Source organism: Mauremys mutica, chromosome 7, assembly GCF_020497125.1.
Source record: "Mauremys mutica isolate MM-2020 ecotype Southern chromosome 7, ASM2049712v1, whole genome shotgun sequence".
Classification (NCBI taxonomy): Eukaryota; Metazoa; Chordata; order Testudines; family Geoemydidae; genus Mauremys; species Mauremys mutica.
Genome location: NC_059078.1, coordinates 47,331,287 through 47,355,307, shown reverse-complemented (window position 1 = coordinate 47,355,307; position 24,021 = coordinate 47,331,287). Strand labels below are relative to the sequence as shown.

The following is a 24,021-nucleotide window of genomic DNA, read 5'->3' as shown; positions in this document are numbered from 1 at the left end:
TTGGTTACTACATGAAGTCAGTGGATACATTTTTACTTGTTTGTTTGCATGACAGGTAGCTTTGGTTCTTCGACGGCTACGGGAGCTACAGGGTAATGAAATGACCATGAAACAGGAAAACAAGCGTCCCAGTCCTCGGAAGCTGCCTTCGGAACCTCTGTTGCCTCTGGATGAAGAGGCTGTGGATATGGACTATGGGGAGATGGCAGTAGATGGGGAACAGGAGGAAGTTGCTGGGGATATGGACATCTCTTTTCATCTTGATTCAAGCCACAAGACGAGCAGTCGAGTGAACTCTGCCACAAAGCTTGAGGACATGGGACTAAGGAAAAGCAAATCAGGGAAACAGCATGAAAGAGACAGCTTCCGGAAGGCCAAACAAAAACTGGGCTTCTCTTCTTCAGAGCCAGAGCGGATGTTTGTTGAGTTATCCAACAGCAGCTGGTCAGAAATGTCCCCATGGGTAATTGGCACCAACTATACCCTTTACCCTTTGACTCCTGCCATAGAACAGAGACTAATTCTGCAGTACCTGACCCCCTTAGGAGAATACCAAGAGGTGAGCATATAGGGGAGGGGAGGAAGCGGACTGAGTTTTAATTATTTTGATGAGACTTTTGTATGTTTTACTCTTGGCAAGATTTGCTTTTAATCAGTAATTGTCAGTGAAAGTTGATTTCTGTTGACACACTGAAATAGACTAAAACAAATCAATTGGTGACACCAGGCAGAGGGTTTCCTGTGCTGCCTCAGCACCGGTGACACCTGATTTCGGGAGTCACAAGATACAGGGAGGGGTAGGACAGAGTAGAGATCCCTGGCTAGGACTGCAAGGAGGAGGAAGATGAGCCCTTGGCCACAAGGGCGATCACCCCACTGCTGTAATGGCTCCTGTGGCATGGAGGGTGCCCACTGCAGTCCTGCTGTCACAGTCCCACTCTCTCACTCATGAGTTGGGAGTGAAGGGGATCTCTGTTTTGCCCTTCCAGAACCGCAGCCTTTGCCACACCCATAGAGACTGGGTGTCACTGGCCCTGTGGCCATGCAGGGTATCCTTTGCAGCTCAGTGGTCCCTGCTTAGCTCCCTCACTCCTGTGACAGTGGAGCTGCAGAGGGCAACCTGCATGGATTGCGGGACCAGTGACATCTGATCCCTGCAGGCATAAGGTGCAAGGGAGGCTGTGGTCTCCTGGTTCAGAGGAGTGGAGACCCCTGGCCAGGACTGCAAGGAAGTGGATGAGCCCCCAGCAGTTCCAGCCTGGGGCAGCCTCCATGCTTCTGGCTGGTGTGTGTGAGTGAGTGGAGCCAGTGACATCCGGTCCCTGCAGGCGCAAGGTGTGGGGAAAATTGCAGTCGCCTGGTAGAAGAGAGACACCTGGCCAGTACTGCAAGGAGGAGTCGTCATTGTCCCTGGCCATGGAGGATGCTACTCCACTTCTGAATGGCTTTATTCCTGGGCAGGTGCCATTCAGCAGGGTGGTGTCCACCCCTGCAGCTGGGGACTCATTGTCATCCTCATGGCCCTGGCCAGGGGTCTTTGCTGTACCCCGTTAGAACCCCAGCCTTCCCCACACCTGCAGGGATCCAGTGTCACCAATCCTGTGGCCATCAAGGGATCCCTCTTGAGCTCTGCTGACACGGCCCCACTTGCTCACTCACCAGCGAAGAGTGTGGGAGCTGTCCCTGGGCAGGAACTGTTCAGCAGTAAGATGGCCTCCCCCCAGCTGGAGGCTCATTGTCCTGCTCAGTCCTACCTGGGGGTCCCTGCTCCATCAGGCCTGGATGACTGCAGCCACACCTTGAGCCCTGGTGTCTTGGGCCCCTTGGTTGCACAGTTAGCCCCTGCAGTCCCACTGTCAGCACTGCTAACATGAACTGCAACCCTATATGCCCCACAACTGTAAAAATAAAAATAGTTAAAAATAGAAAAAAAAACCCTTAAAAATAAAAATAATTATCAAAATTAAAACAAAAAAATAATCAAATTCTGCCAACCCTATGTATGGTATTAGGGGGAAAGATCTGAGTGCCATTGTTCCATTTCAGGATGTGTCCTGAATGTGGCATAGGTCACAATTTACACTTTAGGAATCTATAATCTTCAGACTAATTGTTCATTTAAAATATGAGACCTAAATGGTTAAGGTGAAACTAAGTGGAAGTCCTGGGTAACAGTTATAGAGTAGGTCACTGGGAATCAGACTCCTGGATTCTATTTCTTTTTCTTAACTCTTAGGCCTGGTCTACACTAAGGGCAGGGGTCGAACTAGGGTACGCAAGTTCAGCTACGCGAATAGCGTAGCTGAACTCGAAGTACCCTAGTTCGACTTACTTACCCGTCCAGACAACCCAGACAGGCGGGGTCGAACTCCGCGGGGTCGAACTCCGCGGCTCCAAGGTCGACTCCGCCACCGCTGTTCGCGGTGGTGGAGTTCCGGAGTCGACCGGAGCGCGCGGGGAGTTCGAACTATCGCGTCTTGATTAGACGCGATAGTTCGAACTCGGAGAAGTCGAACTCACCGCGTCGACCCGCGCGGTGAGTATGGACCTGCCCTTAGTGATTTGTTGTGTGAGACGGAGCAAATATTGTAGGGAAATTGTATATGTTTCAAGATATCTGTAAAATTAAGATTAACACCCTACATTTGTAATGTGCTTTGAGAGGAAAGATGCCATGTATATGTGAAGTGTTAAAGCAAGTGCCTTGTGTGACTGCTTCAGTAATCCTGGTTTGTGGAAGTTAGCTCCATTCATGCTGCACAGAAAAGCTGAAAAATGGAGCTGTTCGCTTTGTTGTATATGTGGACACAAATAGGTCTGTCGAGAGGCTGTACCTTTGCTTAGAAAATTTCCCTTGATTAACTTGGTCTGAGATGCAACCCAGCAACACAAAATTGCCTTATGGCATACCTTATATGTGCGTATGCACTCTTTGCTTCTGAGAGAACCAAAGAAACTATGGGACTGTCATAATAATCCCCATGTATTGCTGCATGCTGGATGGCATGCAGTCTGTCAGCAATAATAAGATATAAAATTTTGAGTTAATACTTGTACATATAATTTTATATGAAGGGGTTTTGGCTTTGTTGCCCTGCTCTCCTGTTTTTCGTTTGGTTGTTGGGTAGTTGTCTTTGCACAGATGGAAAACGGAACCTATCGCCAGGGTGTTCCTTGTATGGACATGTCATATTCTTACAGAAGGAGTGGCTTGAGATTTCCATGTGGCCGCTGTCATGCATCTTGCTGCAGTCAGCAGATGTATTACAAGAGGTCTGTTAACCTTTATTGCTTCCTATGGATGGAGCTGGGTACCTTTGACCTCTCGTAACAGGTATCCTCTAATAGGGGAAAAGTGGGGTTTGGGAAAAGAGTAAAAAATAAAACAGACCTTTTAAATGCTATGAAACATTGAGCAAGTCTCTCAATTCTCACTGTTCTCAGCTGCTCCCTATCTTCATGCAACTTGGATCAAGAGAGCTGATGATGTTCTACATTGACCTGAAACGGACCAATGATGTGCTGCTCACCTTTGAAGCTCTAAAGGTAAATTACTCTCATAGTGCAAAGAAGTTGTGTGTTGAATTGTGGTATGTTGAACCAGATATTTGCTCTGCAGGCTCAAAGGTTTCTGAGGTGAATGCTCTTCTCCTTCAGTAGATGTCACCTGTATGTCGTGCAGGCTGGCCTGGGATTGGAAATGGAATCAATTTGAATCAGATGCTTCCTCGCTCTGCAAGGACAAAGCAAACAACAAGTGGGAGAGACCACTTCCCATTTGTCATATGAAATAAATGGGGAGTGATTTCTAGTGGGGAGAGCAAGTGAATAAATGTTGATTGCAGGTTCTAATCCTGACATTACTGCTAACTGGCTGTGTAACCTTGAACAAATAACTGAAGTGCAGTTAGGTTAAGATTCCCTATGTGTAAAATGAGGATTCTTTCGAGCCTTTATAAAGTTCTTTGAGTGTTAATATTCGCTTAACATCGTTTTGTTTAAAGTTGCATTTTTCAGGAACATAACTACAACATTAAGCGAGGAGTTACTGTATAATAGAAAGATGTTGACGTAAGTTAAATCTTACATTCTGCTGCCTGTGATGGTGGGGAGAATAGGAATTAGGGAACCAAATTTCTCTGCTACTTCCCTATACAAGTAGCAGGGCAGGATCTTTCTCAAGTGTTGCCGAGCACTGAGAGAAGTATGGGGAATCCCACGCTAACCTGATTTCTTTTCTTAGCATTTGGCATCGTTGCTGCTCCACAACAAGTTTGCTACGGAGTTTGTTGCTCATGGAGGAGTGCAGAAGCTGCTAGAGATTCCTCGTCCTTCCATGGCAGCTACAGGGGTCTCCATGTGCTTATATTATCTATCCTACAACCAGGATGCCATGGAGAGGGTAAGAGACACTCCCTTACTAGAGTTGTAGTGATTCACAGGGTATCAAGAAGCTCTGTGTCATGGTTGGTTCAAACAATGAATGAACAGTTCAATGGTAGAGTTGAAGAGCCAGCTACTGTTTTGAGGCCATGGCCTGTATAGATTAGGAGTGAAGTGAAAGAATATGTACAGTACCACTGAGAGAGTGTTTGAGTATGTTTAAACATGGGGGTGTGTAACTCCTTCCAGGGGGTGTATCTGGGGGCATAGCAGAACATAAAATCACAGGAAAATTCGCCAACCCCGCTTCCTAATTTTGTAATCTGTGTTATATAGAAGGTCATATGATCATATTGCTCCCTTCTGGCCTTTCAAATCTATGAATTCGTGGCTACTGATTTACTGGGATTGCTTTTCCACATAAAATCCAAGCTTGGGTGGCTGCTCTATTGCACGGTCCAGAGGGAGGCCCCAAAACAAGCAGTGAAACTTCATGAGGCCACCCACACTTCATTGTATAGTGCACCTGCAACAGTGGTTCACCGTTAATCTAGGAGGGCGTATCTAGTGGGATCCCACAGGGATTAGTTCTGGGTCTGGTACTAGTCAATATTTTAATTAATGACTTGGATAACAGAGTGAAGCGAAAGTTTATAAAATTTGCTGATGACACCCACGCTGGGAGGGGTTGCAAGCACTTTGGAGGATGGGATTAGAATTCAAAATGTGATAAATTGGAGAATTGGTCTGAAATCAACAAGAAGAAATTCAGTAAAGACAACTGCCAAATACTATGCTTAAGAAGGAAAAATCAAATACACAAGTACAAAATGATTGTAGGCTATGTAGTATGACTGAAAAGTATCTGAGGGTTATAGTGGATAACAAATTGAATACAAGTCAGCAATGTGATACAGTTGCAAAAAAGGCTAATATAATTCTGGGGTGTTTTAAAAAGAGTTTTGCATGTAAGATAATGGAGGTAATTGTCCCTCTCTGCTTGGCACTGGTGAGGCCTCAGCTGGATTACTTTGTTCAGTTCCAGGCACTGCATTTTAGGAAAGATGTAGATGAATTGGAGAGAATCCAGAGGAGAGCAATAAAAATCATCAAAGGTTTAGAAACCAAGACCTGTGAGGAAAAGTTTTAAAAAAACTGGGCATGTTTAATCTTGAGAAAAATAGACTGGGGGATGAGGGAGACCTAATAAGTCTTCAAATTTATTAAAGGCTGTTATAAAGAGCACAGTGATCAACTGTTCTCCATGACCACTGAAGGTAGGACAAGAATTAATTAGCTTAATCTACAGCAAGGGAGAGTTAGGTTAGATATTAGGGAAAACTTTGTAACTATAATGATATTAAGCTCTGGAATAGAGAGGTTGTGAAATCCCCATCAACGGAGGTTTTTAAGAACAGGTTGGACAAACACTTGTTAGGGATGATCTGGGTTTTCTTGCTTCTGCCACAGCACAGTGGACTGGACTTGGGGCCTCTTGTGTCCCTTACAGCCCTGCATTTCTCTGATTCTATGAAAGCATGGACAGCAGCATCGCCTTTGTTATGTAGGAGGTCAGACCAGGTGATCATAATGGTCCCTCCTGGTGTTCAGATCTATGAAGCTATGAACAGAGTAGCTAAGGAGAGTTATTTCCCTACCTGAATTTTTGTCTTGTATCTGCCACTAGGAAGTTGGTCCTTGTCTCCTCTTGTCAAATTATGAGAATCTGCTAACAACTTCCCTCCATTTTTGGTCTGTTTTTAAATTGCTTTCATAGAATATCATAGAATATCAGGGTTGGAAGGGACCTCAGGAGGTCATCTGAATAGTATGTTATAGAATGGCTGCTACAAATGTAGTTTTGTGCAATGACTGACTTCTTCTTAAAATGAGACGGGCTGGATATAACTCTCTCAGAATACAGTAACTAGTTCTGAGTTGCCTGGAGAGGTCACTGCACACTAACCAAAGCTGTTCACAATGTAACTCTTGGAGCAAGGAGCCTTGCTTTTGTTTCTTCTATGATACTCTGTTCTGGTAGGTACCAAATTGGGGTACTGGAGCGCTGGTCTCTAAAGGGTGTATGGTTAAGAGACTTGACCATAGATCATATCTTTCATTTAACACTCTGATTGTGGCTACGATCTCTGAGCCCCTTTAGACAGGTTTTGGTGGTACCCTGCATTTAGCCCCACAGGTGTACCACACTTTCAGAGGGACAGTAGGCTACATGTGGTTCCTGGCCATATCACCGTAACTTCTTATGCTCTCTTTTTCAACTAAGGACAACAACAACTAAACTAGTAGTTAACGTAAGAAACTACACTTCTGCCTATTAAATTCCTTAGTGTCTGGCTGTTCCTGAGTGTCTGCTTATTTCTTTTCTGTTTGACGCCAACTCCAGTAAATAGGTAGTGTTCAGATTTGTGGTTATCCTGCATGATGAGCCGTTAACCTGGAGCTAAAGAAGGGTTTCTGCTAGTATAGCACGGTGAACACCACTATCCCAAAGCGATGGCAGTTACCCAAAATCTCTGGATAATTGGCAGCCAGCACATCACTATCATCTGACTTGCTAGCCAGTTCCGCCAGCTGTCTGGCAGGAAGCAAAGGGGAGTGGTTCCAGAAAACACAGGGCAGGGGATGGAAAACTAGTTAGCTAGCTTGATCTAACTAGAGCACTTCTAGTTACTGGCACTTAGGATCCTCTTGTGTCTGTACACTCCTGCTGCCCTAATAAGGAGAACCTGTTCGACAGGCTTTTCCAATGATCCAAACCCCACTTTTCTGAAGCTCCTAGTTTATATTCAGATGTAAACTCTGCAGGTCAAAGAACATTTCTGTTAGTCTAAGCTGCCTCTCCTGTGCTTGATAAATATAAATAATAATCTGAAACAAGGTTATATTGTCTGACCTTAGCAAGGCTAATGGGCTTTTCGATTTTTTAAAAAAAGTATGGTATATGACTAAAGATAACCACAGGTTAATAAAACAGCTTGTTAACAATCACACTTCCTATCCAGAGAGGTGGGACCATGGTGCAGTCAGCCACTGTGGGCTAAATGGGGCAAAGTCTTTTGAGCCACGCACATGTTTTCGAGTTGTGTCCTTCGGTCTGAGATTCAGAGGTTGTGCTCATTGCTGCTCAGGATAAAAGCAGCTGTATTAGTAATTACTTCACTTCTTATGTAGCCAGGGGTGACTGTCTGAGTGTAAGCACGCACTCAGTGTGTCTGTCCCCAGGATGGGAGGGTTGTCATTGCACCTTTTGCTTTGTAGGTGTGCATGCATCCCCATAACGTGCTGTCGGATGTTGTGAACTACACCCTGTGGTTGATGGAATGCTCCCACGCCTCGGGCTGCTGCCATGCTACCATGTTCTTCTCCATTTGCTTCTCCTTCCGTGCTGTCCTGGAGCTCTTCGATAGGCATGATGGCCTCCGTCGCCTAGTGAACTTGGTAATGATTACAGTCTCCTTTTACGTTCCGAGACATTGCTTTAGTGTCAAGTTTTAGAGCTCTTACCTTTATAGCTGTAAAGAGCTCCATTTTCTCCAGCCCTCCCTCCCGTTGGAATGGATGGAAGTGGGATGTGGGGATTCTGTGTGATGGATGTGAGTAGCCTGCCTCCCCATTTTGGGGTCATTTTTACTCTCTTCTCACACTCAAAGATCCTATGATTATCAGGGCCGGCTCTAGGTATTTGCCGCCCCAGGCAAAAAAAATCCCAAAAAAACACCTCAGCACAACTGCCGAAGCGCGCAAAAAAAAAAAAAAAAAACCTCCCGGAATGCTGCCCCTGGAATTGTGCCGCCCCAAGCACATGCTTGGTTTGCTGGTGCCTAGAGCCGGTCCTGATGATTATTGTCTTCAAGGCTGAGGACTGGGTGACACTTCCCAAACAGCCTGTTAGTGCTCCTCCTTGGTTGGGCAATGGCTTCTTGGCTGGGCAATGGCCTATTAAATTCTAACTTTGGCTTAGTTCTCAGACCTTTCACCTCATGAGTGATACCATTCCACCAATGTGTATTCTAATCCTCATGTGATTGCTGTAGAAACATCTTCTCCAGATCTGCCCTGATGTGGCTATTGGATTTGCCTTTGGTTTTATGCGTAACGGGGGAGAGGGAGCTACTCTTCCTGGAGAATATTGCTATTCACCCAGTCATATCTCTGCAAAAAGAGGCTTCCATTTAATAGCTAAAAGAGAACACAAATCTACAGTTTCAGCTGTGATATTTGATATCCATCCTGATAGTGAGGTTAGCTCTGTAGGGTAAGTTTTCGTACATATACAGTTGGCAGTTGTAGGCATCTTACTCCTGAAGAATGAGCCTAGTGAAAAGATGCTTCCCCTTTCTTGACTTGCTTTGTATAGATCAGCACCTTGGAGATCTTAAACCTGGAAGACCAGGGAGCCCTCCTGAGTGACGACGAGATCTTTGCCAGTCGCCAAACTGGGAAGCACACCTGCATGGCCCTGCGCAGGTACTTTGAAGCTCACCTTGCCATAAAACTTGAACAGGTGAAGCAGTCGCTCCAGCGCACTGAAGGTGGCATTCTGGTCCATCCGCAACCACCATATAAGGTGAGCAGTCTGTGTGTGACGTTTTCACATTGTCACAGATATGGAAATGAAATAATGTCTTCTGAAGTCGGTGGAATCCATGCAGGACACACAACAGACTGTTTTTTTGTTTTCCCCAGTGATCTGTCATGGCAATAGAAAAATGGCTGTAGCAAAGTTTCAGGGGGTATTTGGCTTCCATTTAACTGGGAGCTGCCACTTCTTTCCCATCAAAGAGTTAAGCTAAGAGTGTCTAATCAGAACTTTTTCATCACATACCTACTTCCTTCTCATGTTTTTCACCTCTGAAAGGGCAAGATCAAGAAAGTTTTTAAAGGTACTGAAGAGAATTTGGGTCACGTTGTGAGATTCTGCTCTGGCAACAGAGGGAACAATCCTCTCTGTGCCCAAGGAGGACAATAGTCTTTAGAAATAAGCTAAGAAATCCTTTGTGTTACCTTTAGTTCCTATTTTTTCCAGATGATCTTAAATTGTAAATCCATTAACCATTCGTCCTGAGGGAGCAAATTCAATACATTTATGGTTTCTGTTCTGATGTTTTTCTGGGTTTTTAGATGCGAACTGAAAAGACAACTTCCACTTCTGTGGAGTGACAAAAATTACACTTAAAGTTTCATTCAGAAAAACAAAGGAATTAAAAATGCAGGACTTTTATGTTGTAAAAACATGTTTATTGAAATGTATGAAAGATGAAGTGACCAAGGTTGAGAAAAAAGCCTATTCAGGTTTTTTCTTTTTTAAATGGTTTTTATGGTTGGAATTTAGGGACTGTAACTCCATTTTACTGCAGCTTTTTGAGAGTTTGAATCATATTAGTGTAAAATTCTTACTGAGCTCTTTCTAAATTGTGTAGTAGTTAGTGTATATTAGCCCCATGAGGCCAGAACTTTATTTTGATACAATCTCTTTCTTAGCTTTTCTCAAACTCACTTGTCATTTCTAGGTCTAGTGGGAAACTTGAAAGATATTGTTTTAGTCATTTCTCTAGCATCTATTGTAGTGGCAGCTACACTAGATAGTATAGTAAGGGAATAAAGTGCAAAACAACAGCAAGTTAACTATGAATGAAATTGTATTTATTTTAGCTGCGTGGTATCTTAATGGCCACTACACTTGGATGTTAATGCAACTGCCAAGGGGAGTGATTTCCTAAGAATATAGAGTATAATCTCTACTAAGCATATAACCTTTGTGATAGCTCTTTAATTCACCCTGCCTCCTCCCTACAGGCCTGTTCCTACACTCATGAGCAGATTGTGGAGATGATGGAGTTTCTAATAGAGTATGGTCCAGCACAGCTCTACTGGGAGCCAGCAGAAGTCTTTCTCAAATTGTCTTGTGTGCAACTCATGCTCCAGCTTATCTCTATAGCATGCAACTGGAAGACATACTATGCCAGGTGAGACAGTAGATACTATACTGTACTGCTGCATTTCCCAAACTGTAGGGTGCAACTCTGTAGTTGGGCATTGAATACTTTAAATAAGAAAATTTTCCATTTTTACATTAAACAGAGCCCCAACGTCTAATTAAGGGCACACATACACAGTGTCTCGTGATCTGCAGGGAGCCTCTGCTATAGTCATGTAGTTAGTGTGTATGAAAGGAGGAGTATCATTGACAGTTGAACCACAGTGGAAACATGATGATGTGAATTCCATAAGGGCTCTATAGAGCCAGAATGCTCTAGTGTTCAAGAATCACTGGTAAAATAGAAGCTGAGTAGATATTAACCACAGTCTTAATCCACTGCATTTCCCATCCACCCCTGACTTTGCTTACTTTTCATTGTGCTTGCTTAGTAGCAGAAAGCAATAACCACGGCATTGTTGGAGACTAGAAAACATAATCTTTCATAGTGCAGACAGAAGGGAAAAACCAACTATTTAGGCTGCCCTACAGAGGGCAAATCTCCATTAGCTGGGTCAGGGAGGGATACTTCTCATCTCTCTGTGTTGACTTTGCTGAATTTGGCCAGGTGTTTTGAAATACAAGCCTGTATAGAGGTTATGAATATCTGGCCAGTCAAAAAGTGGGTGTTGGAAGCTGCTGATTTGCTATATTATGCTTAGACTGGTGACCTCAGAGGAAATTCTGTAGTGACCAAACTCTAGAGTTGCATAGAACTAACCTAGGAGATGTCACTCCTAAAGGCCTCTCTGCTGTTTTTGACAATAGGCTCTCTACAGCGGCATGCTGCCAGAGCAAAGCTACTTTCTGGTAAATTCCTGAGACATCTCATCCCCCGGACCTCATCTTACATTGCAGTATCCAACCTGTAGCCAAAGAGAGAAGAATCTGCAGGGAGTCCTGTTGAAGTGTTATAAATGTTCTATCCTAGTATTTCTAATTTATTTCTTTTGCTGTACTCTTTCAGGAATGACACAGTACGCTATGCTTTGGATGTTCTGGCTATCCTTACTGTGGTTCCTAAAATCCAGTTGCAGCTGGCAGAGCCTGTAGATGTGTTGGATGAAGCGGGATCTACTGTCTCCACTGTGGGTAAGCTGAGCTTGGCCTTTAGGGTTTAAGTACTTTAACAACCATAGAATATTAGGGTTGGAAGAGACCTCAGAAGGTCATCTAGTCCAACCCCCTGTTCAAAGCAGGACCAACATATCTTTAGTTAAATGGTATTTAGGTGACTTGTTTTATGCCCCCCACAGTAAGATAGAGGATCTACAGCACTTCATTCATAGTCACAGCCAGTGATGCAGATAAATGAGGAGATTGTGATATAGTACTTAAATTGTAAACTACTGGAGGGCACAGCCTTTGTCTCCTCCTTGTTCTGAAGAACCCAGAGCACACTGTCAGTGCTCAACAAATAATACTGGCAAATCCACATTTCCAATGGGAGAGTGAGGGTCACTCAGCTTCCCGGACTCTTAAAGTGTCCTCATGGGATATGGCATTGGGAGTAGGTAGGAGGGGAGTACAGACTGTTAAATAATTAAACAGCTGATGAGTGTGCCTCTTTTTGATTCAGTCTCTTGGGTCAGTCATGCCACACACTCACAGCTTGCAAATGAATTAATCTGGCTGATAGCTGGGCCCTAAATGTTAGAAGGAAGGGGCCTGGCATGTTATAGAAGTCGGTGTGAGGGAGGAAAGGACACTTGGTGTAGCTCTGAGAGAGAACCTCTCACGTGTGAGCACTTTCTCTGGGCAGCACATTGGTCCTTCCTGGAATGAAGGTTGGATTTGAAGAACAATTAAAGTAATAGATGCTTTTTGACCAAAAAGCAATCAGTTCCAGCCTTTTTCCTTTGAGTCACTCTGGAGGGTGTGATGTATATTGACCTTTTTTTATAAAAAGTTACCCTCTCCTCCACTTTTGCTTTGTCACGTACATAATAGATAGCTCCTTTCTGTGATGTCAATCCCCATGGCCTAGCTGCAGTCTGGTGAGGTGCCTGGCCTAAAGCAAACATGGACCATGCCTACTCCCCTTCTGTGAGAGACCATATCTTACCCACCACTAAGTATTGCTGTGGTGTGATTCACGGAGCATATCAGTGAATGGTACTAGTGGAGGGGATTATCTAGCCTGTGGAGATAGAGGAACAGCTGTGGTGGTCAGAGAGAAGGAGGTGACTGCAGAGGGCCCCAGATGGAGAGCTGAACAATGTCTCATACTCTGATTTGTAGAACAGTGTGTAATGCTTAAGTAGGCTAGCATGGTAACAGAAGTATTTCTCTCATTAGGTATCAGCATCATCCTGGGAGTTGCTGAGGGTGAATTCTTCATCCATGATGCAGAGATCCAGAAGTCAGCCCTTCAGATCATCATCAACTGTGTGTGTGGCCCAGATAATCGGATCTCCAGTATCGGCAAATTCATCTCGGGAACACCCCGACGAAAGCTCCCCCAGGCACCCAAAAGCAGTGAGCACACACTGGCCAAGATGTGGAATGTGGTACAGTCTAACAATGGTATCAAAGTGCTGCTGTCATTGCTGTCTATAAAGATGCCAATTACGGATGCAGATCAGATCCGAGCATTAGCCTGCAAGGCCTTGGTGGGGCTGTCCCGTAGCAGTACAGTCCGGCAGATCATCAGCAAGCTTCCCCTCTTCAGCAGCTGTCAGATCCAGCAACTGATGAAGGAGCCTGTGCTCCAGGACAAGCGCAGTGACCATGTCAAGTTCTGCAAGTATGCTGCTGAGCTGATAGAGCGTGTCTCAGGGAAGCCATTGCTGATTGGCACAGATGTCTCCTTGGCTCGGTTGCAGAAAGCGGATGTGGTGGCCCAGTCAAGGATCTCATTTCCTGAAAAGGAGCTGCTGCTTTTGATTCGGAACCATCTCATCTCTAAGGGGCTAGGAGAAACTGCCACTGTCCTCACTAAAGAGGCAGATCTACCCATGACTGCGGCATCTCACTCCTCTGCCTTCACCCCTGTTGCAGCTGCTGCCTCCCCTGTGGCTCTGCCTCGCACACCTCGTATAGCTAATGGTATCTCAGCCCGACTGAGTAGCCATGCTTCTGTAGGTTCTGCTGCCACCTCTGTCCATGCTCAGCCAAGGCCTTCTGTATCCCAGGGTCCACTTGCCCTTCCAGGTCCTTCTTATGCCAGCAACTCCCCCTTGATTGGCAGGATTAGCTTCATCAGAGAGCGGCCACCACCCTGCAATGGCAGGAAAATCAGAGTGCTGAGACAAAAATCGGACCACGGCGCCTACAGCCAGAGCCCAGCCATCAAAAAGCAGCTGGACAGACACCTCCCTTCCCCACCCACGCTGGACAGTATAATTACAGAGTACCTTAGGGAGCAGCATGCCCGCTGCAAGAACCCTGTTGCCACCTGCCCCCCTTTCTCTCTCTTTACTCCCCACCAGTGCCCTGAGCCAAAACAGAGGCGCCAGGCGCCAACTAACTTTACCTCGCGGCTGACCCGTAGGGCGGCCTTTCCGAAGTATGGAGGGGTGGACGGTGGATGCTTTGATAGACACCTTATATTCAGCAGGTAAGGAAGAAAGGAATGTTTCTCAAATCCTCTTGGGGTGGTGTCTGTGCCAAAAGATCTTACCTGCTACAAAGGTGGATGCAGGTCCCAGAATCCTCATTTCTTGGACAGATAAAAACATTTATCTTCTATGGTGATAGTTGGGAGAACTTTTCAAATCCAATTTGAGAAGCTATTCTGTTTCTCTTTGATATTTATTAGCACTTAATATAGCCCCTTCAAGCTTCAGAGTATTGTAAAGACACTAATGAAGCCTCATGTCCCCACCCTGGGAGGTAAGTATTGTAATCCCCACTTTACAGGTGAGACAATTGAGGCAGATAACCTCATGCCATCAGTAGCTCAGCCTATCTGTCAGATCCAGGGATTTTGGCAGATTAATGAATACAGGAGCTCTATTTTGTTCTTGCAGCCTACCCACATCTCCTCTTCCTCATAGCCACCAGTAGTTCTGTCCTACCTACACAGAAGTCTGTGACTTCTTCAGATGTGGAATAAATGGGAAGAGCTGATAAGCCTGTAAAATGATCATATGTTGATGCAAATGTTTTTTGGTGGTGGTAAAACCACACTACCACCTTCAAAAATTTATGAGCCTGCGACACCTGATGTACCTTCTCTCCTTGTTTTGCTTGTTCTATGCTTCTTTCATGAGGTCTTAGCCACCTGGCCAGGTTTTCCCATGTGACCATGCCACAGATTTTCCACCAGTCCAACTTGGAAGGTATTGAATCCAGATTTTACATCTGATAGGATGTTATGACTCAAGGATTTCATCTTGCAGGACACAAATCCCGAGATGTTACAAGCCACAGTGTCAGCTGTTTTCTTCCTACTCCGCTGGTGTCATTCTCTCTAATCTTCCCCTAAAAAGAAAGCTGAAGTCATAACTGAAGCTACCTGAGCTTTCAAGCACAGGTTTTAAGATCATCCCACCCTTGTTCATCGTTGCTTTTCTTTCCACCCTTTTGGGTCACTTTTCTACATTCTTTCCTTCACCAGGTTTCGTCCAATTTCTGTGTTCCGGGAAGCAAATGAGGATGAAAGTGGCTTTACCTGCTGTGCATTCTCTGCACGGGAGCGATTCCTAATGCTGGGCACTTGCACTGGGCAGCTGAAGCTCTACAATGTTTTCAGTGGGCAGGAGGAGGCCAGTTACAACTGCCATAACTCTGCCATCACACACCTTGAGCCATCCAGGGTAAGGAGTCAAAGACCTCATCTGAACATTGAGTTCCTGTGGTTTAAATCTTGTCCTGTTTTTGCTCAATATGGATTACATGTACCCAAAGCACATCTACTGGCTAGCATGCAGCATAGCCTACAAAAATACTAGCAGAATAACAGTGAAACAGTTTTTGCTCTCCTCCCTTAGAATTATATAAATCCTTCCTTTTACCTAACAGATAGCACAAGAGGGATGCAGTAGTGTTGTGTCTGCATAGATAACCTGTGTTTGTTATCTGTATTGACAAAGAGGGCTATTGAAGTGGCTTTTTATATGTATAGGAGAAACACAAGATGCTGTAACAAAGAACTCTCCTTTAGAAACCTGATGTGCAAGGATCTAGGAAGAAATTTTAAAAAAAAGTAAGTAGAGTTCTTCGAGTGCTTGCTCATATCGATTCCAATTAGGTGGGCGCGCGCCGCGTGCACGTTCGTCGGTAGATTTTTACCCTAGCAACACTCGGTGGGTCAGCTGGGTCGCCCCCTGGAGTGGCGCCGCTAGAGCGCCGAATATATACCCCTGCCGACCCAATGGCCCTTCAGTTCCTTCTTACCGCCCGTGTCGGTCGTTGGAACAGTGGAGCGTGGCTTAGCTGACCTCCACTTCCCTAGCTACTCGTAGTTCTCTTGCTAATTCTTGTGTATATAGTTCAAATTTCTATAGTTGTAGTTAACTTTATTCGTTTATAGTATAGTTAGTGTATATAGTTAAGAGGGGTTCGGGGATTAACCCCTTCCCCACACCCGGTGCCAGGGCCCATGCCCGGTTCACCGGGTTTCAAACCATGCTCGGCCTGCCACAAGCCGATGCCAACAGAAGATCCCCACGATTCCTGTCTTAAGTGCCTCGGGGAATCTCACCTAACAGATAAGTGTCAGGACTCCCGTCAAGAGTTTGCTGCCCTCCTGGAAGAAGGGAAGAAAGTGGCAAGAACTTCCCTCCAGGCCTCGTTGGATGCAGCTGACTCTGCTGCCAGGACTCTGGCCTTGGGTGTTGCCATGAGGCGCATTTCATGGCTCCAGGTGTCGGGCCTTCCCCCGGAGCTGTAGCATACTATACAGGACTTGCCCTTCGATGGCAAAGGCCTGTTCTCTGAAAAAACTGACCCTAGGCTGCAAAGCCTAAAGGACAACAGGGTCATTATGCGCTCTCTTGGCATGCACACGCCGGTGACTCAGCACCGGCCTTTCCGTCCCCAGCCTCACCGCCCTTACCCTGCGCCTAGACAAAGACAGGACTTTGGCAGAAGGCATGGCCAAGGCGGTCGTAGGCGACAGTCAGGGCCCCAAGGGGGCCAAAATCAGGGTCCCTCTAAACCACCAGCGGGGCCAAAATCAAACTTTTGAAGGCACGCCCGAGGACGGCGTACCAGTTATTACCCAGAATCTGTTCCCTCCCTTTTACAACCGCCTCTCCTTTTTCCTCCCTGCGTGGTCCCATCTAACCTCGGATCGTTGGGTCCTACGCACGGTGGAACTTGGGTACCGCCTCCAGTTTATTTCGCCCCCACCCTCCATCCTCGTCCCTCTTCAGGGACCCCTCTCACGAGCAATTCCTCTTGCAAGAGGTGCGGACGCTCCTCACCATCGGAGCGATAGAGGAAGTACCAAAGGACGAAAGGGGCAAGGAGTTCTACTCCCGCTATTTCCTAATCCCCAAGGCGAAGGGAGGTCTCAGACCTATCCTAGACCTGCGGGAACTCAACAAGTTCATGATAAAGCTGAAGTTCCGCATGGTATCCCTGGGGACCATCATCCCATCCTTGGATCCCGGAGACTGGTATGCCGCCCTCGATATGAAGGACGCGTATTTTCACGTCGCCATTTATCCTCCCCACAGACGGTACCTCCGGTTTGTGGCCAACCGTCAGCATTGGCAGTTTACAGTCCTTCCGTTCAGCCTATCTTCAGCCCCAAGAGTATTTACAAAATGCATGGCTGTAGTCGCCGTTTCCCTCCGCCGCCGTCGGGTACACGTTTTTCCGTATCTAGACGATTGGCTCATTCGGGGGACCTCTGAGACACAAGTCGCCCGTCATGTGGGCATCGTCAAGGACCTATTCCTGCGCCTAGGCCTGATGATCAATATAGAGAAATCCACTCTGATTCCCACACAGAGAATAGAATTCATTGGGGCCATCCTGGACTCCAATCTTGCCAGAGCCTGCTTACCTCAGCCTCGGTTTCAGGCCATGGTAACAATTATACAAGGTTTACGGAACTTCCTGACAACCTCGGCTCGCACTTGTCTCTGTCTCCTGGGTCACATGGCTGCCTGCACGTTCGTGACCAAACATGCCAGGCTACGCCTCCGTCCCCTCCAATCGTGGCTCACCTCGGTGTACCACCCGGGCAGAGACAGCATAGACATGATCGTCTCGATCCCCCCGAGCATCCTAGGCTCACTCGACTGGTGGTCGACGCCCTCCCTGGTGTGTGCAGGGATGCCGTTCCATCCGCCTCAGCCCTCGGTGTCCCTGACAACGGACGCGTCATCTCTCGGCTGGGGTGCTCACCTCGGTCAGCTTCGCACCCAAGGCCTTTGGTCAGCTCAAGAGCTGGCCTTGCACATCAATGTCCGAGAGCTGAAAGCAGTCCGCCTTGCGTGCCAGGCGTTTCAGCAGCACCTACAAAGCCGTTGTGTCTCAATGTTCACAGACAACACAACGGCCATGTTTTACATAAACAAGCAGGGAGGAGCACGGTCCTCCCCTCTTTGTCAGGAAGCCATCTACCTCTGGGACTTCTGTATAGCTCAATCGATAGACCTGGTAGCGTCCTTTCTCCCAGGGGTTCGGAACACCCTGGCAGATCGCCTCAGCAGATCCTTCCTGTCTCACGAGTGGTCGATTCGTCCGGACGTTATCCATTCTGTTTTCCGGAAGTGGGGATTTCCCCACATAGACCTCTTCGCTTCTTGCGAGAACAGGAAATGCCAGACGTTCTGCTCATTCCAAGGCCTCTCCCCGGGCTCGATCTCGGACGCATTTCTGATGCTGTGGACGAGCCAACTGCTGTACGCCTTTCCACCGTTCCCGCTGGTTCACAGGGTCCTGCTAAAACTCCGCAGGGACAGAGCGCACCTGATCATGATCGCTCCAGCGTGGCCCAGACAGCACTGGTACACCATGTTGCTCGACCTGTCGATAGCCAACCCAATTCCCCTGCCTCTTCACCCAGACCTTATAACGCAGGATCACGGCAGACTTCACCACCCAGACCTGCAATCCCTGCACCTCACAGCATGGTTGCTGCATGGTTAAATCCATCCGAGTTACGTTGCTCTGCTTCGGTACAACAAGTACTCCTGGGAAGTAGGAAACCTTCCCCTCGGTTAACATATCTGGCCAAGTGGAAGCGTTTCTCTTGCTGGTGCAAAACGCATAACGTTTCTCCCACCGAGGTCCCGATCCATTCCATCTTGGACTACCTCTGGTCTCTCAAACAGCAGGGCCTGGCGGTATCTTCATTGAGGGCGCACTTGGCAGCCATCTCTACCTTCCACCCAGGGGAGAGTGGCTGCTCCGTATTCTCGCACCCTATGGTTTCTAGGTTCCTCAAGGGCTTGGAGCGGTTATACCCCCAAGTTCGCCGCCCCGCCCAAACCTGGGACCTCAACCTGGTTCTAACCAGACTTATGACTGCCCCATTCGAGCCGCTGGCAACCTGCTTGCTGCTATACCTGTCCTGGAAGACAGTTTTCCTCGTAGCCATTACATCGGCCAGACGAATCTCCGAGCTTTGGGCTCTCACAGTGGACCCACCGTATACTGTGTTTCACAAGGACAAGGTGCAGTTGCGACCACATCCAGCCTTCCTCCCTAAGGTGGTATCGGCTTTTCATATCAACCAGGATATCTTCCTTCCGGTCTTCTTTCCGAAGCCACACTCATCGCGATGGGAGCAACAATTGCACTCCCTAGACGTCCGTAGGGCGCTCGCATTTTATATCGAGCGGACAAAGCCCTTTCGTAAAACGCCCCAACTCTTCGTCGCAGTGGCAGACCGAATGGCCTACCTGTCTCCTCCCAGAGGATTTCATCTTGGGTGTCGTCGTGCATCTGTACCTGCTATGACTTGGCCCATATTCCATCGAGCCACCTCACTGCACATTCCACCAGGGCTCAGGCTTCTGCTGCTGCCTTCCTGGCTCATGTACCCATCCAGGAGATATGTCACGCAGCAACCTGGTCCTCGGTCCACACCTTTGCCTCACATTATGCACTGGTCCAACAGTCCAGAGATGATGCAGCCTTTGGCTCAGCAGTTTTGCATTCTGCAACATCTCACTCCGACCCCACCGCCTACGTAAGGCTTGGGAATCACCTAATTGGAATCGATATGAGCAAGCACTCGAAGAAGAAAAGACAGTTACTCACCTTTGTAACTGTTGTTCTTCGAGATGTGTTGCTCATATCCATTCCAAACCCGCCCTCCTTCCCCTCTGCCAGAGTAGCTGGCAAGAAGGAACTGAAGGGCCATTGGGTCGGCAGGGGTATATATTCGGCGCTCTAGCGGTGCCACTCCAGGGGGCGACCCACCGACCTACCGAGTGTTGCTAGGGTAAAAATTTTCCGATGAACGTGCACGTGGCGCGCACACACCTAATTGGAATGGATATGAGCAACACATCTCAAAGAACAACAGTTACAAAGGTGAGTAACCGTCTTTTCTCTTCACTCACAGGGCATTGGAGCTTAGGCAAGGATTACCCCCTTCTCATCTCATACATCATAATGTATAGCTCCTTTGGATGGCCATAACATTTTTGAGGAATATTGTATAGTGGTATAATTTACCACCTGATCACCATTCCTGAGTCGTACAGTGAGAAAGGGTCCTTTTTGAGCACTCCTAAACCCCTATTGTACATAATGAGAAAATACACTTGTGTACCAATAACTCCACTTTGTATTGATTTGCTGTTTTCTCACACCATTGGACTACAGGATGGATCTTTACTGCTAACATCTGCTACGTGGAGCCAACCGTTGTCTGCGCTGTGGGGGATGAAATCTGTCTTTGACATGAAGTAGGTACTCTTTGATAGTCTGAAATGCACAAAATTAAAGAAGAACCTTTAAATGTACCCCAAAACCCCTGGAATGGCAAACTGCAAAAATGTATTCAAGTACTTGGCAGTTGAGAGCTGCTATATGCTAGGAAACCTATTCCAACTAGGGCTGTCAAACAATTAAAAAAATTAATTGTGATTTAATCACAAGATTTAAAAAAATCATGATGAATCGCAGTTTTAATCACACTGTTAATAACAGAATACCATTTATTTAAATATTTTGGATGTTTTCTATATTTGCAAACATATTGATTTCAATAACACAGAATACAAAGTATACAGTGCTCATTTTATATTTCTACACCGCTACCTTGATATAACGCCGAATTTGGATATAACGCGGTTAAGCAGTGCTCCGGGGAAGGGGGGGGGCGCGGGGCTGCACACTCCGGTGGATCAAAGCAAGTTCAATATAACACGGTTTCACCTATAACGCGGTAAGATTTTTTGGCTCCCAAGGACAGCATTATATCGAGGTAGAGGTGTATTACAAATATTTGTACTGTAAAAAAGATAAAAGAAATAGTACTTTTCAGTTCACCTCATAGAAGTACTGTAGTGCAATCTCTTTATCGTGAAAGTGCAACTTACAAATGTAGAATTTTTTTACATAAATGCACTCAAAAACAAAACAATGTAAAACTTTAGAATCTACAAGTCCACTCAGTCCTACTTCTTGTTCAGCCAATCACTAAGACAAACAAGTTTGTTTCTTTGTGTTTTATCAAATCTGCAGTTCAAGTGTTCTTAAATCAATGAACATGTGCTGGGTTGTCACCCGAGACTGCCATAACACGAAATATATGGCAGACTGTTAGTAAAACCACGGAGCAGGAGACATACAATTCAGCCCCAAGGAATTCCATCACAAATGTAATTTAGTGCATTATTTTTTTAATGAGCGTCATCTAAATGGAAGTGTGTCCTCTGAAATGGTGGCTGAAGCATGAAGGGGCATATGAGTGTTTAGCACATCTAGCACATAAATACCTTGCAACACCAGCTACAAAAGTGCCATGCAAACACCTGTTCTCGCTTTCAGGTGGCATTGTAAATAAGAAGCAGGCAGCATTATCTCTCATAAATGTACTGTTCTTTTGTTTATCCTTTTTACAGTGCAAATATTTGTAATAAAAAAATAGTGAGCACAGTATACTTTGTATTCTGTGTTGTAATTTCAATATATTTTGAAAATGTTGAAAAAATCAAAAAATAAGAAATTTAAATTGGTATTCTATTATTGTTAAACAGCACAATTAAAACTGTGATAAATTGCCATTAATTTTTTAATAGAATTAATTTGTATTGAGTTAATCGCTTGAGTTAACTGCAATTAATTGACAGCCCTAATTCCAACAAAGGTGAGAGTTTGGGGCAATGGGGGAAAACCCCACCAGACTCCATATACTCTGAGACATTAACAACTTTTTTTATAAAAAGAGAAAATACTTAGAGCACGATATGTACATTACACTAAATCTGGCTCTCTTAAGAGAGCATTTTGTACTCAAAGGCCAAAGTAAGGAACATTTCAGCTCCTGGTTTCTTAGTAGAGTCATTGATGTGCATCCTGAAAGCAAGCTTCTGAATACTGCTTCAGTTTTAGGGATAAGGGAAAAGGAATCTTACCTATCCCAAGGTTTTGTAGAAGACAGATCACACAGTATTGACTAGTTTAAAATAATCAAACAAAATTAGAACAATTAAAAGTTACCAGGAAACCAGTTAAATGAAATAACTTCAAAGGGAAAAAATGGGTAGTGTTATTGTGTAAAAGGATAGTGCAACATAACTATGACCAGAGCATTCAAATTTTTAGTGTTTGAATAAAAAAGTCTGGCTCTGTTCCTGTGTTGCTGTGTTTTCATCACTTCATTGGATGCAGATAGCCTTACTGTTCTATTTGCCTGGAGGATATTTACTTGAGACAGATGAGTAAAATAGTGATTTTGATAAAAAGCAAATAAGTAGCATTTTTTTGTTTTTTGCTTCATTGGTAAATTATCAGGACAATCTTTTAAGGCTGGCTACTGAAAAAGTGTAATTTGCATGGTAAATTTTGCAGTGCAGATGAATACTGCAAACATGGCAAAGTTAAATTCATTTCAATATTAACCATTCTTTAGTCCCTTTAGAAAACAGAAGGGAGAGATTCCCGTCTCTCAAAGGTTTAACCATTGCCCACTAGACTATGGGGAATAGCATTAACTTTTTAATGTGACCATGTTTAAATTAACTGGAAGGAAATTTTATGCTCTCAAATCTATGTATGTGGGAATTTTACAGTTCCCCCTAGCCTTCTTTAGCAAATATAATGTCACCTCTTGTCTTCTTGAGCAGCTGCAGTTAATGTTCTGAGGTGACTTTTGATCACAAGTTGCCTTGCTGCTGGTGTGTTTCACAGCTGTACTGTTTGTGACTGTGGATAGGAAATACTCTTCTGACAAATGGACAGCTCCCAGCTGGTGTGCGCATTTTAGCACTGCCATTTGCTGTGGTCAGTGGAGCAGAGAATACTCTTTTAGGTTTTATTTCTTGTGTGTTAAAAATTGTAACCTCTGCCAGAAGTATTTCCACAGTGTGTCTGATTCAGAATAGACAGTATGAATCTGCTGCTCATTGACCTCGTCACTGATTGTTTTTGTGCAGGCATTCCTTCCCAGATGATCACTATGTGGAGTTCAGCAAGCACTCTCAGGATAGGGTCATTGGCACAAAAGGGGACATTGCTCATGTAAGTACCAGTGGAAATTGATTCCTTGAAGCCATGACAAGGTTATTCCCCTACCCGTACCATCTGTTAACTGATATGGGTACTGTGGAGCTGTATGTAACTGGCAAACTAAAGGCTTACAGGAACAGCTTCAAAAGTGTAGATTAGCTTATTCACTGCATTTAAAAGCATTGGGATAACCTGAATATTGAGTTAGGCTGTAATGCTGAATGGTATGCCACCTGTCTTTTAGACATATGGTGTCTCTAATTGTATTGGGCATATCTAGTATCTGGCCTGATGAGCCATTCATTTGAGAGATGTTCTGCAGGGAATTGTACTGGAACACATGCAGCTGTGAAGAAGTTATGGCAGCTTTTTATAAATGAAAGGTTTTGCCATGAAGAGTACTTAACCAGCAGTTGAGGGAAATGGGATATTGGAAGTGTTCCAGCAGGAATGCACAGAATGAGCTTATTTTACAGTGCCAGATAAACTGGTTTAAATTATCTCTGTGTATTCTGCATAATACTCATTCAGCATTTTGCACATATCAGGCCATGAAAATCCTGAGGGGTTCCTCTCTTCTTTTGAAGGTCCCAGTGCTAGACAGAATTCATTACAGGGATTATCTCACCTGAAGAAACGTTGACAAAAAATGTCACAAAGCCTACTTATTCAGATTGTTCATCATTTTCCTTGCCACTCTTGCTAATTTTCATGTACATTTTTGTTTAAACAAATGAGTTATTCATCCTTGTAGAGCTCTTCCAGTGTTTTGGCACGCCAGGGAAATCAAATCTGAGTTTGCAATGTGATCATCTGGCAACAAATTGATATCCAAAAAACACAGGGTTATGGCTTCATTGCAGGGTCAGAAGGAAACTAGGCTGTGAGAAATACCTCTGAGAAAATAGTCAGAGGCACAAAAAGTATGAAAGTTTTGTCTTTGGTTGTGAAAATCCTCTCAGGGAAATTAAGGGCACAGTTTATCGAGACCATGTAGTGTAATTGCCAGTAACTTGAACTCCTTCTCTCCTATATTTCAGGGTTTCCTTCACTGT

General features: G+C 45.2%; 1 protein-coding gene across 6 annotated transcripts in view; it reads left to right on the top strand.

Moving 5' to 3' along the window:
• DCAF1 (DDB1 and CUL4 associated factor 1) overlaps positions 1–24,021 on the top strand; it is a 127,914-nt gene that overhangs the window by 53,131 nt on the left and 50,762 nt on the right. For all 6 annotated transcript variants that reach the window (XM_045024126.1, XM_045024128.1, XM_045024129.1 and 3 more), the window contains 11 exons: positions 56–559; positions 3,445–3,546; positions 4,244–4,402; positions 7,663–7,842; positions 8,762–8,971; positions 10,201–10,370; positions 11,349–11,473; positions 12,680–13,940; positions 14,943–15,141; positions 20,117–20,199; positions 22,894–22,978. In XM_045024126.1, coding sequence (XP_044880061.1) covers positions 56–559; positions 3,445–3,546; positions 4,244–4,402; positions 7,663–7,842; positions 8,762–8,971; positions 10,201–10,370; positions 11,349–11,473; positions 12,680–13,940; positions 14,943–15,141; positions 20,117–20,199; positions 22,894–22,978 — 3,078 coding nt within the window. The remainder of the gene's footprint in view (positions 1–55; positions 560–3,444; positions 3,547–4,243; positions 4,403–7,662; positions 7,843–8,761; positions 8,972–10,200; positions 10,371–11,348; positions 11,474–12,679; positions 13,941–14,942; positions 15,142–20,116; positions 20,200–22,893; positions 22,979–24,021) is intronic.